The sequence below is a fragment of the Marmota flaviventris genome, chromosome 6, assembly GCF_047511675.1.
Source record: "Marmota flaviventris isolate mMarFla1 chromosome 6, mMarFla1.hap1, whole genome shotgun sequence".
NCBI classification, from domain to species: domain Eukaryota; kingdom Metazoa; phylum Chordata; class Mammalia; order Rodentia; family Sciuridae; genus Marmota; species Marmota flaviventris.
Window position 1 is genome coordinate 72160073 of NC_092503.1, and position 19787 is coordinate 72179859.

The window sequence follows — 19787 nt, forward strand, 5'->3', positions numbered from 1 at the left end:
CCACATTGGGGGTCCGAAAGCTTTCTGTAAGGGGCCAGATGGTAATATAGCTGAGGCTTTGCATACTGTACTGTCTCTGAGGAGCTTCCACAGAGGAAAGCGACTCAACTCTGCCTAGTGTCATGAAAGCAACCTCAGACTGCATGCAGACAAATTAGATGGCTGTTCCAATGTAAGTTCCTTATAAAAACCAGGTGGGACCCTGAGGACAAGGTGGGGCCTGTGGCCCAGGGTATGCTGACTTCTCTCATCCAGTGTTTCTAAAATTGTTCTCTGAGCCCATTCCCCATTCTCCTAGTGATCCCTGTTGTGTCTCCATCTCTAATGGTTCCTCATGGTTCACCAAGAGACTTGGAAGGTGGGGAGGACAGTATTGCAGGGAAGGACTGAGGTGGTGTGAGGTCATTTCTCTTTCTGAAACTACAACTCGGATATTTTGTGATCATCAGCCTAGGTTACAGCTGCCTAAATCAGCTGCATTTTGTTAGCCTTCTCTTCTGTTTGTTAACACAACTTAGGTTTTCAAGCTTAGATTCCACGAGACCAGGTTCTAAGGGGAGTCTTTGCAAGACATTCTGAAGGACAGTAGCCACGTGGTAGGCTCGGGAGGGTGGAGCAGCCTCCTCTCACAGGCGTTGCCTTTGTTCCCAGGATGACTACATGGAAGCCCTGGCCAGGCTCCACCTCACGGTGACCAGGGCCTACAAGGTGAACACCGACATCAACTTCGAGGTGTTTATTCATAAAGTGGATGGTCTGTCAGATGACCACAAAATTGAAACTCAAAGAGATATTCACCAGAGGGCAAACGATGACCTTGCAGATGCTGGATTAGAAAAAATCCACCTCAGGTGAGAGCAGAAATCCCTCAGGGGTCCTAGTCAAGGATGGGAAAAAGCAGGTTTGGGCTCCACATTCACCATGATTGGCTTGGAACAGGCTGTAAATTTACCTTCTTTACCTGTTTTGTGCTATAGACACTGAAATAGGATTTAGGAAAGACAAGTTTTGCACATGCTAATTATTATTATTATTATTTTTTTTACCCCATTACCGGAGATTGAACCCAGGGGTGCTTAATCACTGAGCCACATCCCAGCCCTTTGTTTATTTTTTATTTTGAGATAGGGTCTCACTAAATTGCTGAAGCTGGCTCTGAACTTGTGGTTCTCCAGCCTCAGCCTCCCAAGTTACTGGAACTATAGGCGTGCCCGTCTTGCACATGCTAATTCTAATCCTTAGGGAAAGTAGTGTTTTGTTTTAACACATGGTCAAAGCTAAGCTTCTTCCCTCAGGTGAAAGAACATATAACAAAACCTACGAATCTAATTCAGGAAGTTAATTGATGCTAAATTTTACAGTTCTTGATAAATATGATAGTATCTATAAACATAAATAAAGGAGTAGTCTAAAAATAGTTTATCTAGAAATACCTAGAGGAAAACAACTTCTTCATTCTTTGGTGGTGTAGTACACAATTCATTTTGCAAATTGGAGAATAAAAAAAGTTATATGATTCATTGTCAATAATTTAAGTTACTAGGCTAGACATTGAGAGGCTTGCATAAAGACTATCAGGTGCAGATTCTCTTGCAGAATGCATGGAACCTGGCAAAGGCAAATAAGGATGCATTTTTAAGCTTGCCAGTCAGCAGAATAGAACAGGTACAGTTCTGGCACTTGGGAAGGTGATGTGGAATGGCTTATTAAGACATACTCGTTTTTTACCAAGGTTACTGTGAATTCTGAAGGGAGTAGTTTTGTGTGTTAGGATTGTAGATACAGAAGGGAGACTATTGGTGTTATACCATAGCTTAAGCAAACTATCCTTCAAAGAGAAATATGGATGAAATATTGTTTTCTCTTTCAGCTTTTATCTGACCAGCATATATGATCATTCAATATTTGAAGCTTTTAGCAAAGTGGTTCAGAAACTGATTCCACAGCTCCCAACTCTGGAGAATTTGCTAAACATCTTTATCTCAGTAAGTAAATAATTTACTCCTGTTATAGTCATTTGAAGAATTTGAGAGGAACATTGCAAAAGTGAAAAGGGTCTTACTTCTGTTTGCTCTTACATCATTTCAAGATCATTTAATTATGATTTTTGAAGATTACTCCTTGATATTGTTCAGTTTTGGAGTTTAACTCCCAAAACGAAAATGTGTTACTTCACTGGCATTAAGTAGAGTGTTTATTCAAGTTGAGGGCATTCATCATCGTTAATAGAACCCTACCAGAGATAGAGAGCATAAGGCTTGCTGCATTAGTCAGGTTTCTCTAGAAAAACAGAGTCAACAGGAAGTATAATTATAAAAGTGGGACTTATTAGGTTGACTAGTGGGATCAGAAGCTGGATAGTCCACAATGGCCGACTGCGAGCTAGAGAGCTGGAAGAACCAGTAGCTGCACAGTCCAAGAGGCTGGAACCCCAGAACAAGAGGGATCAACGGCTTCTGGAGAATCTGCTTTGGAATAGTGAAGAAGTGAGAGTTCAATCCTCAAGACGATTGCAGCAGCAATCAAGAACCCTTACAAGAGGAATCCAGCTTGCATATGCCATCTGCTTCTTTGTTCTTTCAATTTTTTATTTCATCCAAGTCGTCCTATTGGTTGGTGCTGCCCATGCTTAGGGAGGGTCTCCATTTTAGTTGGCTTTCCCACATGCCAGTCATTCCTAGATACACCCTCATTGATACACCATAATCCTCTTGATCCTTGGCATTTCATTGAATTGTCAATCAAGTTGACAATTCAAATTAACCATTACACTTGCTTTTGGTGATGACTCCTTCTTGAATAACTTTTTATTTGTTTAACACTGTATGAATTATGTGCCAAAAGAGTCCTAAGAGTTAGGAAATAGTGCCCAATTTGTTTAGCTACAATAAATAATTTGCAGTAACCCTCCTTTTCATCTCTTCTGTAAGTCCATTATGAAGCTTAAGATAATAAGTTTAAGTTGTAATGCAGTGGTGCAACTTAAATTATTTGTAGCTTAATTTTTGCTCATTTATATTTTATATTGGGTCTGGCCTATAATTTTATGTAATCTGTACACAGTTTGAAGTCAGCTATCACTTTAAGGCAGCATCTTTTTTGTTTCAGAATTCTGGAATTGAAAAGGCGTTTCTATTTGATGTGGTCAGTAAAATTTACATTGCAACTGATAGTACTCCAGTGGATATGCAAACCTATGAGCTCTGCTGTGATATGATAGATGTGGTTATTGACATCTCTTGTATTTATGGGTAAGTAAAACATTCATAAATGGCAATTAAGCCATCTTTCCCTTTCATAACTTCTTAGACACTTTGCATTTATCTATTTGACTTTAATACTTTTGTTTTAAATGACCAAGGTCTGTAAATAGACCACTTAGCATGCAATGATAATAACAAACAACTATTGAGCAAATGCCTGGCATTATGCTAATAACTTTATTGCATGCATCATATAGTTTAATTCTCAACTATTCCATGAGACAGGAATTACTTACTATACCCATTTTACAGATGAGTAAACTAAAGTTTACAGTGGTTAAGTTTCTAATTGATGCTCCCATTGTCAATAAGGAACAGAAATAGAATTTGAACTCAAGTCTAAATGATTCCTGATCCTCTGCTGAAAAATCTGTCAACATCTGTGGATATAAGTTAATCCTTAAACTCTGTCATTAACATTTCTATTAATCCTCTTGGTTACAGAAAATAACTGCTGAGTTTTTTTTAAATACACTTTTGATTTTCTGTGGCCAGCAAAGAATTATAAAACTAAGCAAACGACATTATCTGCTTATTAATAGTAGTTGTATGGTCTTGTGTTCTTAGAAATGTTTTATACACTTAAAATAATATCAAATAAACAGTGAGCCAGGTGCAGTGGTGCGTTCCTATAATCCTAGTGTCTCAGGAGGCTGAGGCAGGAGAATACCAAGTTCAAGGCCAGCTTCAGCAACTTCAGCAAGGCCCTAAGCAATTTAGTGAGACCCAGCCTCAAAATAAAAATTTAAAAAAAGGACTGGGGATGTGGCTCCGTGGTAAAGTATCCCAGGGTTCATTCCCCAGTGCCCAATAATTAAATAAATAGAAAAAGAGTGGGGAAGATTTATTGTATTATCAGAGATAGAAACAGTTCTGAATTAATTATACATTTGCCAAACAAGTCTTGTATAGATTGAGTGTGAACTAGCTGTTTCTTAGGATATTAGGATGTTGCTGTGGATACTGGACCTTAGGTTGTCGTCCTGTCGTGGACAAGCTGAACCTCTGGTCCATCTTCCTCTGCACTCATTGCCTGTGACCTGCCTCTCTTGGTACTCTGCCTCCTCTGTCAACTTCTGTGAGAGTGTCAATCTGTTTCTGTCTTCCACTGCCTAAAACTCCTCTGCTCACTCAGTTCAGATTCCCTTGACTGTCACCCCCAACTCCTGCACACACAAACACACAACACAGTCCCTTCCTGATGGATGGGGTAAGCCATACCTCGTAAGATTGTGGTGAAGGTGGAACCATTAGGCTCACAATGTGCCTTGACCTGGTGGTAGTTCCTGGATAAACTGTAGCTGCCATAATTTATTACTGCTGTTATTATTAAATGCTTTAAAAATAGACCCTATTTCCCAAAATTACTAGCTTGAAGTATCCTATTATTTTTAAGCCATAAGTGGATGACCTTGAAAGAGCCGTGGAGCTGAATGAACCCTGATTATGGTCTAGATTGCTGTAGTAATCAAGTACAATGAACAACACAATTAATCTGGCACATATTTAATGACATGCATGATCATTATTGTGCCATATGGTAATTAGACGTAAGTGGTAAGTTGTTTGTGTAAATGCTGTTAATCAGAGTTACTTTTACCCAGCTAAAACAAACAGGGTGAGGGAGGAGGCTAGCAGGAGGAAGCTGGGCTTTACCATCAGATTTTTTTCTGTGGTGGAGTGCAATGTTCCCGAGAACCACAGGATTCAGGAAGAACCAGTCTGGGTCACAAATGATTTGTGGGCACTGGGGTTTCTTTGCTGGAGCAGTGAGCCTGCCCAGTTAACCAGCAAGGGGCCGGGTGGGGATGTTTGTGGAGACTGTGCCCTGCCCCCTTAGATAGTCTAGGAAGGAAGTGGCCCTGTAACTGGAGGACTTGATCCTCTTTCCCAGCTGCCCAGTGCAAAGGACCGGTGTTGAAGGTGGTGCCTCAGGAATCTCAGCTCAGGTTCTGCTCAGAGCTCTACACACACACACACACACACTCTCTCTCTCTCTCTTTAAAATAAGTTCCATTTGTTATGTGTATTCATTGCTTGTAGATGAAAACTTGTAGAACTTAGTTGTAGTTGCAAAACTTCACCAATTTCTACTTGTAATTTTATGGATATTTTTTGGTTGTGTTTGTTTGTTTTGTGGTACTGGGTTGAATTCAGGGGTGCTCTGCCACTGAGTTATATTCCCAGCACTTTTAATTTTTTTTATTTTGAGACAGGGTCTCATTAAGTTGCTGAGGCTGGCCTTGAACTTGCAATCCTCTTGCCTCAGCCTCCTGAGTTGCTGGGATTACAGTGTGAGTCACCATGCCTGGCTTTTTTTTTTCCCCCTAATTAGTTTGTTGTTTTCTTCCTTTTTTTCATTGTGAAATTAATATATATTATAGTATGTATACTTTTATGAAAGCATAAAGAATAAAATTAAAATAGCCCATAATCTTACCACCTAGAGACAGTCACTATTTACATTTTTTTTTAATATTTATTTTTTAGTTTTCGGTGGACACAACATCTTTATTTGTATGTGGTGCTGAGGATCAAACCCAGCGCCCCACGCATGCCAGGCAGCGAGCTACCGCTTGAGCCACATCCCCAGCCCTATTTACATTTTTTATATATTTTATTATTACTTCTCTGTGTAGTTTTAAGTATAATGAGATCACTTTGTATATATAATTTTATAACCTGTTTTTTTTTATTTAACATTACCTAAGAATTTTCCTGTGTTTTGTTAAATGCTATTTATTAATAGACAAAATGTTTGTTATCTATATATTCAAATGTTATATTTACTTGAAAATTTTAAATGCAGTTTTCTTCATTGGGTAAAACATTTTACATGTTTCAGTTTATTGCTCTTAGAGCATTACTTATAAGCAAGAGAAATTCAGTCTCCCAAGTAGCTTAGCTTAGACTTAAAATTTACTTTTAAGTAGTCCTGTAGAGACCAGTTTAAAATACTTTCAAAACAAAAACAAAAACAAAAAAACAAACAAAAAACCCCCTCCATTTCCTTTAAAATACTCTATAATTCAGGCTCATCGTTAAATCAAGCCTTTCATCCTAGCCCCTGTATATTACAAAATTAAAGCATTGGCTTTTGGTATGAATCAGATCAGGTCTGAGGTCCTGGCTCCACCTCTGTCACCAGCTTTGTCCAAGTTGTCTTTCTTTCTCCAGTCTTAGTTTCTTCAGTGTCTAGCTTAGAGGATTTTTCTGGCAGAAATTGGATAATGCATGGTCAGAACTAAGAATGGTGTATGTCACATAGTAAATGTTTAATAAATGCTAGCTCTTACTGTGAATTTGATAAGATTTAGCACAATTCCAGTTAAGTGAAAATTCTGGTCAGTTATTCATAGATTTGGGAAGTAAATATACATCAAAATGTATACAGCTGCAGATAAAAGGAAGGCTATGGGACATGTCCTTTGCCTATGATGGAAGTATTCACAACTCTTTGATTATACCAGTGTCTTTCGCGGGTTCAGTTTCTGTCATCAAAACCATCTTAATTATAACAGCAGTTAAAATTCTTTGTACATTTTATAGATTCTCAGGTTTATACTGAGAATCATATATGCATATTTATTTACTTAGGGAACTTTGATGTAATTGCTGTCAGTATATAAATGAGGAAATTGTGGCTCAAAGAAGTTAACTAAACGTGTCCAAGTTCACATGATAAATAAGAGCTGGGTATAAACCCAGGTTTATCTGTCTGCAGACTACACCTTTTCTTAAGAAAATAGACCAACATATTAATTTAACTATTTTGAAAAAATTTCAAGCTACAGGAAATCTTATATCCATGTTGGGATTTACCAGTCGTTACTAATTTGCCATGTTTATTCTTTTTTCCTAATACATACTCTTTGTGTGTTTTTGCTGAACCATCTGACAGTAAGTTTCAGACCTTGATTCTTTGATCTTGGCCACTTGAACATGTATCTGTTAAGAACATGGACATTCACTGTAGGACCATGGTTTAAGTAGCAAGTGGAGCAGATTTAGCCTGGCTATATTACTCTTGTTATTTAATACATAAACCCATATTCAGTTTTTACCAAATGTCCCAATTCTGTCTTTTATAGCAGTTTTTCCCCTTGTTCAGGGTTCAGTCCAATATTTGGCTGTCATGTCTCTTTAGACTCTAATTGTTTTTCAGCCTTTCTTGGTCTTTCACCAGATCATGCTTTTGACAGCCTGGCTATTCTACCATGAGAAAATAAGAAGCCCTTGGCTGTGGAGGGGAGAAGAGTTCACTGAGATATTTTGCTGAATGGCACTGCAAGTGTAAATGACATCATTTTCTCTGTGTTAAAGCTGGTCTCTATTACTGGGTTGCAATTTTTAATTCTTTCTTAATGATCAAATACATTTTGATTTCTGTCCCCATTTAGTCTCAAAGAAGATGGAGCAGGAACCCCCTATGACAAGGAATCAACAGCCATTATAAAGCTGAATAATACAACTGTTCTTTATTTAAAAGAGGTGACAAAGTTCCTGGCTCTCGTTTGCTTTGTCAGAGAGGAAAGCTTTGAAAGAAAAGGTAATTTTTTAAATGTGATTTAAAAGAAGCACTTCAATTCATTCTGCCTTCCTTGCTTGTTGAATATGAGTGAATGACAGCATGCCCTTGAAGCTTCCAGACTTTAGTCACAGGCCCTTTTGGCAGGCAGGCCTCAGGTAGTTCAGAGATGGTGGGGTTTCACTGAACCTGCCTGCCCCCTAGTGGTGTGGCTGTGATTGCAATGAGGTGAAGTAGACCTGAGGATTCAGCCAGGCACGGTTCCCGGGCTGTGTCTGAACCAGGAAAGGACTCCCCAGCTTGTGCTAAGGGTGGAGACTCTCCCTCAGTCTCCCTCTGGAAGGTCTAGGTGACGGTGTGACCATTTAGTCTCTTCATGTAAAGGAGGGAGCAGCAAGACATACAGCATTAAAGCTAGACGGTATATGACTTTTTTTAGCCTAAAAAAAAGTATATCTTTGTGATGTTGGGAAGTGGGTTCTAGGGATTGAACTCAGCATGCTCCACCACTGAGCTATATGCCAATCCTTTTTTTTTTTTAATTTTTTATTTTTTTATTTCTTACATACAATGACAATAGTGGGGTGCATTGCATTCATAATTATCCATTCACAGCACAATTTTTCATAACTGTATATAAAATATGTTCATGCTAGATTATGCCATTATTCATAAGCTCTCTTTTTTGCATACAATTCTTAATATACCTTTATACCACCATTTATCATATCTCTGTTTGTATATAAAGTATGATGACACCAAATTCACATCTTCATACATGTATTTTGTATAATGATGACTGTCTCCTTCCACCATCTAGCTAGTCCCCTTCTCCCTCCCTTTTCCTCCCACCTCTATTCCCTATCTAGAGGTAATTTTCCTCCCATGCTCTCCCTCCCTATCCTACTTTGAGTCACACTCCTTGTATCAGAGAAAATATTGGGCATTTTGGGCGGGGGGGATTGGCTTATTTTTTATTCTTTAAAAAATGTTTGCAGTACTGGGGATTGAACTCAGGGGTACTCTACCTCTGAGCTACCTTCCAAGTCCTTTTATTTTTTATTTTGAGATAGGGTCTCATTAAGTTGCCAAGACTGTCCTTGAACTTGGATCCTCCTGCCTGAGCCTCCTAAGTAGCTAGGATTATCTGTTATTACAGCTGTGTGCCAGTGTACCCCACCTTCATAATACTAGATCTTCAAAACACAGTGATAGTATCATGATTCCAAAAAGGGAAAATCCTGCTTCAAAATAAAAAAATAAAATGGACCAAGGATGTAGCTCAGTGGTAAAGGGTAGGGGTGTTATGGTGGCTTACAATGCATATTTGCAAAATGTCCATCAGAAAGATTGTATGGATTTATGCTGCTAAGAGATAATGAGTGTGTTCAGTTTTCTGTGTTCTGATTTTAAGAAGTTTACCATTGAAAACTAGTATATTACTTAAATTTGCATTTTCTTTCTTCTTCCTGAAGCTGTGTATTTTTCCTGTTTACTATGACTGACCAAGTTTCCTTGTTTCTTCCCCCACCAAGAATTTTTAATTAAGTGGTATTCATCCTTAATTAAAAATTCTTGATGGGGGAAGAAACAAGAAAGTGGTATTCATCCTTTAATTTTTGTTTCCTTTATTCTTGCTGAAAGCAAGAACAGATAATATATTATTAGAGTCATGGAATTCTGAAGATAGGACTATATATTATTTTACATATGATTTTACTCAGACCCAGAAAATAAAAGCTTCCCCAACCAGTGGGCAGTCAGGGACTTATAGAGGCAGTTTTATGTGTGAACATGTGTTTTTAACCACTGTATGCCTGTTTTGTTGGTTAAGGTTATTTCCCAGATTTATTGATGGTTGATATTTCACAAAGCTAAGAGAAAGAGAAGTAATGCAAATAGTATGCCTTCTCTTCCAAAACCACATAGGCCAATGGCAGGTTCTAAAGTTTAGGGAGAATTACAGTCCCTACCTGGAGATCTTTTTTTTGTTTTGTTTTGTTTTAAATGTTCAGATAGATTTTATTTTAGTTGTCAATGGACTTTACTATTTATTTATTTACTCATTTATTTATTTGTGTGCAGTGCTAAGAATCGAGCCCAGTACCTCACATGTGCCAGGCAAGAGCTCTACCACTGAGCCACAACCCCAGCCCTCTTGTTTGTTTTGAAATGATTTTAGATTTAACAGAAAAGTTGCAAAAATAGTACATAGTTTTCATATACTCCTTATCCACCTTCCCTCACATCTTACATACTAAAACTGAATTTTCAAAACTAGGAAATTAATGGCAATATAATACTATTAACTCAACTATGGACCTTATTCAAATTTCAACAGTTTTCACACAAATGCTCTTTTCAATCCCAGAATCCCCAACTTGATTTAGTTATTTTTTTCTTCTGATCTTTTCCAGTCTGTGACAGCTTCTTGTTTCTCATGTCCTTGACTTTTCATTATGTAGAATGTCTGCTGATTTTACACAGTGGAGATTATGCACTGTGACAAGAGCACCACACAGAAGTGATGTCTGAGTGCTACTATAAGTGGTTTGGATTGTTGTTATGTCTTGTTACTAGAATGCTAACCTTGAGCTTGATAGTGTAGCATCTCTCCTGTTTTCTTTTTTTGGTACTGAGGATTGGATGCAGGAGTACTCTACTACTGAGCAATATCCCCAGTCCTTTTTATTTTTAACTTTGAGACAGGGTCATGCTGGCCTTTAACTTGTGATCTTCCTTCCTCTTTCCAAGTTGCTATTGTTTCAGGTGTGTGGCTTCTCCTTAAACTTTTGCCCACTGACTTTAATATCCCTCTATGATTGGGGAACTAGATTTAAGCAGGAGTTTATTACACGGGTCTTCCATAAGTTATTCCTAAACTATGACTGACCAAGTTGCCTTGTTTCTTCCCCCACCAAAAACTTTTAATGAAGTGGTGTTCATCCTTTAATCTTTGTTTCCTTTACTCTTGCTGAAAGCAAAAACAGATAATATATTAGAGTCATGGAATTTTGAAGATAGTGGGATCATTTGACAACAAGCAGATTTTGTAAAAATTTATGAAGCTAAGTGGAAATAAATATGAGTTTTAATGTAATAACTAAGAATATAAGAAAATGGGTACATTTAATGTTTGACCTTGTCATATGTACTTTTTTAGGGTGGCCAGTCCATATCTGTCTTCTTGGGACCAAAGGGATTCCTGGGACAGGAAACCTTCAGTGCTGATACTGGGAAAGTCCCAGGTGAACACAATGAGTTGATCACTCTAGCTACCAGGAGTATCTTTAAAGAGAATTTAGTGCTTGTAATACATGGGATATTTGGTTTTGTTATTCTTGAGTCCTGTTGGTGCCAATAATCTACACTTGACTTTTTCTCATGTTGGTTTCCTTCTGAGTTTTTATTAATGACCTGGTGATGGCTTTGGTGGAAGACGTAGGCATCTTGGGAAAGGTTAAAAAGTAAGAAAGTCTGAGCTTTCCTCAGGATGTTAGAATAGAACTTATGGGAGAGGGACTTGGATTTGTTAGTTTTTTTTTTTTTTTTTGGTTATTTTCTTCGAGTTCCCTGAATGTTTTTAAGGTGCAGCTAAGGTTGGGAACTGCTGAATCTGAGAAGGTGAGACTGTATTAAGTGTGGATGGAGGTGATGGTAGTATTTATGCTGTTCACATCTCTGTTCTTGTATTTTCAACTGCCTTTCCTGATAGGGCAGATCTAGCAAACACTTTTTATGAATGCTTATTTCATTTAAAAAACCTCACTTGTGAACCTTTTAAAACTAACACGGCAAGATTACTGTCTCATTTTGAAATGTGTGAAGATGAGTGAGTTAAGATTTCTCAAGATCTACCTATAGGATGTCTCTAAAATCTCCTCAAGTTGATCATTTAATTGTACCCTTTGCTTGAGCCAGATTCCTTGAGCTGAGCTTTCTTTCTGTAAAAGTTTATTTTACATATCAGCAGATAATGTTGAGATTGTTCTCACATTTCCTAGTTAGATTTACACTAAAAAAGAGAATTTCTTTGCTCCTTGTTTATTTTTTATTACTTTCCCCCTGATTGTCTCACAGGTCTTTTCTTGAGGAAATCTGCTGTGAATGGGTCTGCATTTGTGGGTCATTGTTTCTGCAGCAGCAGCAGCAGCAGCAGGGACCACTACCTAGACTTTCCCTCTAGAAGCTGAGATGGTTGTCCCCCTTGCCCGTGCACTTGCAGTTAGTTGTAATACAGAGTTGAAGAATTTCATCCTTGACTGGAATTCCATTTCTTTCTTTGATGGGGTTCTGGAAGCATCACATGATAGATGGAAATAATTGTTGGGCCAGTAAATTTAAAGATGGCAAATAGAACCAACCACTTTATCTTTGGTATAAATATAATGTTGCTTTCAACGCTTTTACTTTTGAGAATGAAAAATGCTTCAGATTTTGGATTATCTTTTATTCTGCTACATTTTCACACTGCTGACTTATTTATAAAATCATAAACAAGATTCTCTTTTGCTATTTCTCCATTTAAAATTTACTTATTATTGAAAAGCTGAACTTTTGTGTCATTGGTTATTGAGTTCCTGAGCTTGGAGCAGGCATGAGGTGACTAATACCGTTTCCAGAATCAGGCACTTTGCTTTCCCTAGGGTTTATGAGAATGGTTTAAATATAATAGATATTCAGTAAAGATTGATTGATTAGGGCTGGGGATATAGCTCAATTGGTAGAGTGCTTGCCTTGCATGTGGAAGGTTATGGGTTCAATCCCAAGCTCAAAAAAAAAAAAAAAAAAAAAAAAGATTGATATATACTGTGACTTCGATATCTCAGCTGCACTTCAAATCAGGGTCTGCCTCCATTCAGAGTCAATTTACTAATGCCTTTTGGTATTATTATTTCTTAATTGTATTAAACTTTAATTCTGAAAGGTTAAAAAAAAAAGTGTGCAGTTAGATGGTTCTTAAAATCTTTTGGGCTGGCACACACCTGTTATCCCAGTGACTTGGGAAGCTGAAACAATAGGATTGTAAGTTCAAAGACAGTCTCAGTAACTTTGTGAGACGCTATCTCAAAAAACAAAAGAGCTAGGGATGTGGCTCAGTGTTTAAGAGCCCTTGGGTTCAATCCCCAGTACCAAAAAAAAAAAAAAAAGAAATTCAAAATACTTTTGGGTCATAGATGCCTTTGAAAATGTGGTATATACAATATACATTGGAACCTTTCCTCAGGAAAAAATTTACCTTCACAAGACTGCCTGCAATTCCCACAGCCCAGCAGCAGACCTCTTGGGGAAATCTGGCTGTGAGGTTATAGCTGCTCCTCTATCACCCTCTACTGGCTTGTCCTGGTCATGGCTGACATGAGATTATTTCTGCATGGCATTTATAAATATTTTTGTTCTCTTCTCCAGGGCTTATTGATTATAATTTTCATTGCTTCCGGAAAGCCATACATGAAGTTTTTGAGGTGAGAATGAAAGTAGTAAAATCTCGAAAGGTTCAAAATCGACTTCAGAAGAAAAAAGGAGCCACCCCTAATGGGACCCCTAGAGTGCTGCTGTAGGTGAAGTTTCAGGAACATCTTTTGAAATCAGACCTTTTTGATGAGGCTGCTGCACCATGTTGTACTAAAGAAAGAGGAAGAAGATTGGTACACATGACACGGATTCATTGTAAAAAAAAAAAAAAGTTCCTGCAACCCTCTTGATTTTCTCTTTTTTAAAAATAAAGTAAGCACTTTGAAGCAAAAACTTGTATATTAACCATGAAGTGAAATCCCCTGTACTTTCATTACACAAATGTAAACTTTTATGGTCAATAGTCAGAAAAATACCATGTGAGAACTGCCAGGAACTGTACATATGTTGCACTTTTTCACTTTTTTTTTTTCCTTATTGAACTGAACTTTGACTTTTCTAAGATCTTTTCTGTACATGGTATCAAGAACATGCCTACTGAAGTCCATATCCATATAGCAGAAATTAATCCAAAATGTTAGCTTGGTAATGACTTTTTGTAATATTTGGGGTCTTTACTACTAATTATTGAGGGAAGTAATTTTTTAATGGAGCTGGAATAGATTGGGGCTGTAAGTTCCAGGAGCAATAAGAACTATTCCCTAATACAGATATAAGCAAGATTTTTGTAGAATAATATTATCACCAAACTTATATAAAAATTTATATCACCATGGCTGGGCTTCCCTACCCAACAGTTTTTGTTGTTGTTGTTGCTTTTGTACCAGGGATTGAATCCAGGGACACTCAACCACTGAGCCACATCCCCAGCCCTTTTATTTAGAGACAGGGTCTCACTGAGTTGCTAAGGACCTCACTAAGTTGCTGAGGCTGGTTTTGAACACACAATCCTCCTGCCTCAGCCTCACATGCTGCTGGGATTACAAGCATGCATCACTGCACCCAGCTCCCCACAGCTCTTTACCTCAGCATACACCTCTGTAGTCACTTTACACAGGTAGGTTTTTTTCTTTTTTGCTGCATTACTGTTTTAGAACTTTGGGGACCAGATTTCCAAAATGGTGCAGATCATGGAGAAAAATAACAATCACTAAGGCAGGGTTTCTGGAGGCTTTTCTGTCCTTGTCAGGTGGGGTTAACATAACATCAGAGGCCAAAAAGTTTCCCAAAATGTAGGCAATCGAGAGCTGAAGACTAAAAAAAATACATATACGATTTATGTTTAGTTCCTGTTCAATGGCCTATTGTGCTACATTTAAAATCTTTATTTGGAATTAGTTTTTTATTGCTCCATGACCACAGTGAATGGAGCAAATCTCCCATCTCCACCATAGAGCTTAACCCTGTTGGTTCCATTTGTCAACTTGAGTCACCTTTTTGTCTGTATAATGTGCCTGATGTCCTCTGCCTGTCCCCACCTTGTGACTAAAGTCAATTAATAACCAGTATGTTCTGCAAAGTTGAAGAGCCATCTTGAAACTCCCAGACAATCAGTTGGAAAAGGATGGCCAGAAGAAGATAAAGTCTGCTGTGCAATTTTTTTCTATGAAGTTCATTCACTTGTGTTTAACTTAGATTAGTAGGAAATCAAGAATCTTGATCTTTTTTGGAAGTGGATACTGGGAATTGAAACCTAGGGACATTTTACTCCTGAGCCCTGTGCCAAACCATTCCATGATAATTCTTTCTTTCTTTTTTTTTTTTTTTCATACTGGGGATTGAACCCAGGGGACCTTAACCACAGAGACATCCCTAGCCCTTTATTTTGTATTTTGAGGCAGGATCTCACTAAGTTGTTTAGGGCCTTGCTAAGTTGCTGAGGCTGGCTTTGAACTCAAGATCCTTCTGCCTCTGCCTCCCAAATCACTAGGATTACAGGTGTGCACCACTGCATCCGGTTTCCAAATAAATAATTCTTTCTATACAAAGGTTAGCACTCTATAGCATGCTTGTGGGGCATTAAAAAAATAATTTGTTTAAAACAGAGCCTCCTAGGGTTATCAAAGCTGGTCCTAGCAAAATATATAAAGTCCCTAAAGCACCTTGTCCTTGAACTCTCCCACTTCTCTCAGTGGCTTCTTTCCAACTTCTCTTTCCTCTCCCTAAAGTCCTATTCCTTCAAAGATGGTAGCTGGAATTAAAGTTGGTAGCAGATTGGGCTTTAAGGTTTGAGCCTCCCAAGAGTCTAAAAATCACTAAGGCACCCTAACTCCCTTTCCTCATGACTTCTGCTCACAAACCTGGCTGAGCAGGAGTCAGGGTTCCAGGGAAGTTTTCCTGATTTCTGGAGCTATCTCCTATTGGACTTTTGCCAACGGGTCTGAAACGTGGGTTATTCTTACAAATCTAATTCTCTAGGATTTTTTACAGGATGTTTCTCTTTGAATAAGCAAATACAGAGTCAAATTTCTAACATTACTTTATTGTCAAGATAGAGACACTTGTCTATATGGTAATTCACATGTTAAATATATCAATGTATATATATTTAAGAACCAGGTGGAACTTTCATTTTTAAGCTAGGTATATGATGGGTTTTATTAAAATGTGCCTTAAAAGCCTATTACTTCAAGAGTAAATGATTCTTTGGGGGAAAGGCAAAAAAAATCTGTGACACAGGACCCACATTCATGGTAGTAAGTGCACTCTTTGGTTAATCACATGCTAATATAGATGACATGTTAATATAGATGACTGCCTCAAACCGTGTGTGACAATGATCTCTTAATTAAAAACAGATGTAGGAACTGTGTCTAAGTGTTCAGTTTTTCAAGTTTATTCAACTGGAATTGCAACACCTTTTCAAATCCTTTTGCATTTTATTTAGATATGGGAGTTTGCTTACTGCAGTGTGTCTCACCACATTTTGTACTCAAACATGGTTATAAACAAAAAGTCCACAGCTGGGGATGTAGACCTGCCTGCCACGTGCAACAGCCTGTGTTTGCATCATGAATTAACAGCCCCCAAAACAGAAAGGCCAAACGTGGCTATAGTGGTGACTGTACTGAAACATTTTTGTTTGACTCTGAAGCTTGCAAACTTGATTGCAGGTTTCTAGAGCGAGGTAGTCCTTTATCATTTTGAGTCATTTAAAACCTCTACATAGAGGTGAATTAGACTGTGAATTATCATCTTTGGTTATTTTCAGTGATGTAAATTAATGTGAATGACTAGTATGGAGTGTCATTGAAGGAATATAAATAAAGAACTGGTTAACATTCACAAATATGTTATTTTATGAACACAATATATACGTTGGACCCTTAAATATAAAACAACTAAAAAGCATATCATGACTAAAAAAAAAAAAATCACAGGACTACTGTTATATATGGGTTATATACCAACTCTGTCCATATTCCAGAAAAACAGCTGAACTGTCATGATAATTGAAGTATAGTGTGCATTTGACTTGTATAGACTGCAGGTAATTTGTAGTCAGGTATAGTTTATGTTTTACTTCAAGCAGCACATCCTTTATAATGATTGTTAAACCTTTGCTTTCAAGAATGTTAACTGCCAATTTAAAAGCATGTTCATGACTTGGTATGGCTTTCATTTTCCTTCAAGTGTATTCATAACTCTGCTTTCTGGGAAGAGAATGGTCTCTTCAGTTAAAAGAAAGTATGGCCTTTCATTTTTGAGGGATGGTTGACCACATGCATATATCACTGTTTCATCATCCCTCTGAGGTCTATTTAGTAATCTCTCTTTTTCAATTTTTAAAAAAAATTTTAGGCAGGTCTCATTATACTCAGTATGCTCAGGCTGGTCTTGAGCTCCTGGGCTCAAGTGATGTTCTGCCTCAGCCTCCCATGTAGCATGTACCACCATGACCGGCTATTTAGTATAATTTGTTTTGATTAATCAGTTCTCACTTAATGGAAATGCAGATAAATCATTCTAAATTGAACTTACACTTTTATTTTTGAGGTGTGTGTGTGTGTGTGTGTGTGTGTGTGTGTGGCTGAGGATCAAATCCAGGGCCTCACGAATGTTAGGCAAGTGCTCTAGCACTATACTACACTTCCAGCCCCTTTAAACCTTCCTATTTCTCCATGTCTTTATAGGGGAACATATATAAACTTTATAGTTTACTATCATTTCAGTAAACTTCAGATATTTATTTTTGCTGCTCTTGCCTTAACCTTTAGTCATCTGGAAACCCTTTTCCTAACAGTCCAATTTATCACACCTTACTTTGCTTATTAGTGAAATTCCATTCTACTATGACCTTTACAGATCCCCTGAGAGTTTTCAGAAAAGGCTAGATGTTATATCTTAAATATAAAATTCTGGTTTTTAGTAGAAAACCTGATCTGAAATAATTATTTCCAAGATTTTAAGTCAATGATCACGTTGAATTTGAGAGGAAAATGTCATTAACAGAATTACTTAATAATAGAGTAATTCTGTTTTGAAGAACTATTATATGACTAACCCTCATAAATCCAAGAGGTAAGTAAGTACTATTGCCATTTCAATTTTTCAGATGAGGACACCAAGACCAAAGAAGTAAAACAACTTGGTTAAGATCATCTGGCTATTAAAATATAAGGCCAGGAATCTGACCCTGGAGTCCACTCAACTACAGCTATAAGCAGCTTTATAAATATCACTTTAAAAGCCTTCCTTTCACAAATATGAAGGGAGCATTTGATGATTAGGATTTACTGCTGCATGAGTTAACATGCTGTGATATTTAAAAAGAAATACCTATTCTTACATGCATCCTTACATATTTATAGAACCAATGAGAAAAGTTCTAAATGTACTTAACTCAGAAGATATTCACCAGGATTACGCATCTTTCTTCTTAAAACATTAAATAACTCATGCCCAAGATAACAGAGATTGTTTAAATATCAAGAGTAAATTTAAATACCTTTTATAACCATTTGGTTTTCTAAAAGGGGATGGCATATTGAACTGAAGAAAAATCAGGAAAGAATAAATCTTTGGTTTTAACTGCATTTGACATTTTACCTTGAGTTTACAGCATATGTAAAAATCACTTAGAGAAAATGAAACATTGATTGGGATAAATTCAAAAAGGTTCATTTCAATCCTAATCTTTTCTCAAATTCAGACCCGTATTTTAAATTGTCTCTAGCCTACATTTGCTGGAATCTTCTATAAGAAGCATCTCATTCTGTGTCTAAACTTGGCTTCCTTCTTGCTAAATCTCCTGCAGTGAAGGGTGAAGATGGGTCCTCCCTAGAGCCCCTGCCAGACACTTGAGTCTTGTACCTGACTCTTCCTTCCTGCTCACCTACCATCACTCACTCCACTCCCTCAGTTCAGCCTAACAAATGTCTATTGAATCTGTTTTCTCTCCATTTCCCCTAATTTAGAACTCAACAGCTTCTTCACCAGTTTGCCTGCTTCACCATCTTTTCCATTCTCCACACAAGATCCACAACACTGATCCACAACACAAGACCTTTCTAAACCACAACATTGCTGACTTTTTCACTCCCTTAACACCTAAATTAGCTCTCCATTACTTTCAGGTACCAGTCTAAACTCCTTAATAAAATTAGCAAGCCCCTGCCTCCCTGCTCCTTAATGACCTCTCCAGCCTTGGCCCATCCTGCCTCCACAAAGCAGGATAAACTGCCCATATAGTGTGTAGCAAATAGAAGGAACCATGAGTTTTATTCCTCTTATATATCATTTTCTTAGGGAAATTATAGTTTTCTCTTATCCAACAAATTCTTAATAGGGCACCTACTATATGCCAAACACTGGTGGTAAAATAGCTAAGGGTACCAGATATGAAATAGATACCAGAGATGAAAAGGATTTTAATATCTAAAAACAATAGAAAATAACCTAATTTTAGCTATATCCTTGAAAGAGTCAGTCTTTGGGGTTTGGGGTTTTGTTTTTTGAAGAGGGGGTGTTGGTGATAGAACCCAGAGGTGGTTTACCACTGGACTACATTTCCAGCCCTTTCTGTTTTGAGACAGGATCTTGCTAAGTTGCTTATGGCCTTGATAACTTGCAGAGGCTGGCCTTGAACTTGGAATCCTCCTGCCTCCACCTTCCAAGTTGCTGGGACTACAGGTGGGCACCATCAAATGGACATAAATGTCAGTTTGTAGAATTGCAGCTGTTTAGGACTTTGCCACTCTCCAGCAGAAACCAAGGACAGAGACAACTAGTACCCAAGAAGTGAGTCAATCTATATCAGATCAATAGCTATATTTAATATGAGTTTAATGTTAAGACTAAATATACTATAAGAAATAGTCCATAAAAGAAGAAATGTTTATTGAAGTAGTGCCTTTCTTTGTTAAGAGGTAAATTATCTTAAAGGAATGAAGCTTTAAAAGTTATCTTAATGTTCGTACTTTGCTAATTTAACAAATATATAAAATCATTATCAGAATTAGATTTAATAATTTAATTTTATTAGTTTGTAGTCTTTTTGATCTGTTTGTACCAGCAGAGTGTATCACCTAAGGCAGAAGCCTACATTCTCTTAATATATTGATATGAGGAATAGTGTATGT

At 37.4% G+C, this 19787-nt stretch overlaps 1 protein-coding gene across 1 annotated transcript in view; it reads left to right on the plus strand.

Annotated features, from left to right (window-relative positions):
* Window positions 1-16018, plus strand: part of Rragd (Ras related GTP binding D) — a 42490-nt gene extending 26472 nt beyond the window's left edge. Inside the window, exons 3-7 of the mRNA XM_027928275.2 lie at window positions 652-851; window positions 1871-1985; window positions 3109-3251; window positions 7664-7812; window positions 13201-16018. Coding sequence (XP_027784076.2) covers window positions 652-851; window positions 1871-1985; window positions 3109-3251; window positions 7664-7812; window positions 13201-13352 — 759 coding nt within the window. The 3' untranslated portion in view covers window positions 13353-16018. The remainder of the gene's footprint in view (window positions 1-651; window positions 852-1870; window positions 1986-3108; window positions 3252-7663; window positions 7813-13200) is intronic.
* Window positions 16019-19787: the final 3769 nt, after the last annotated feature.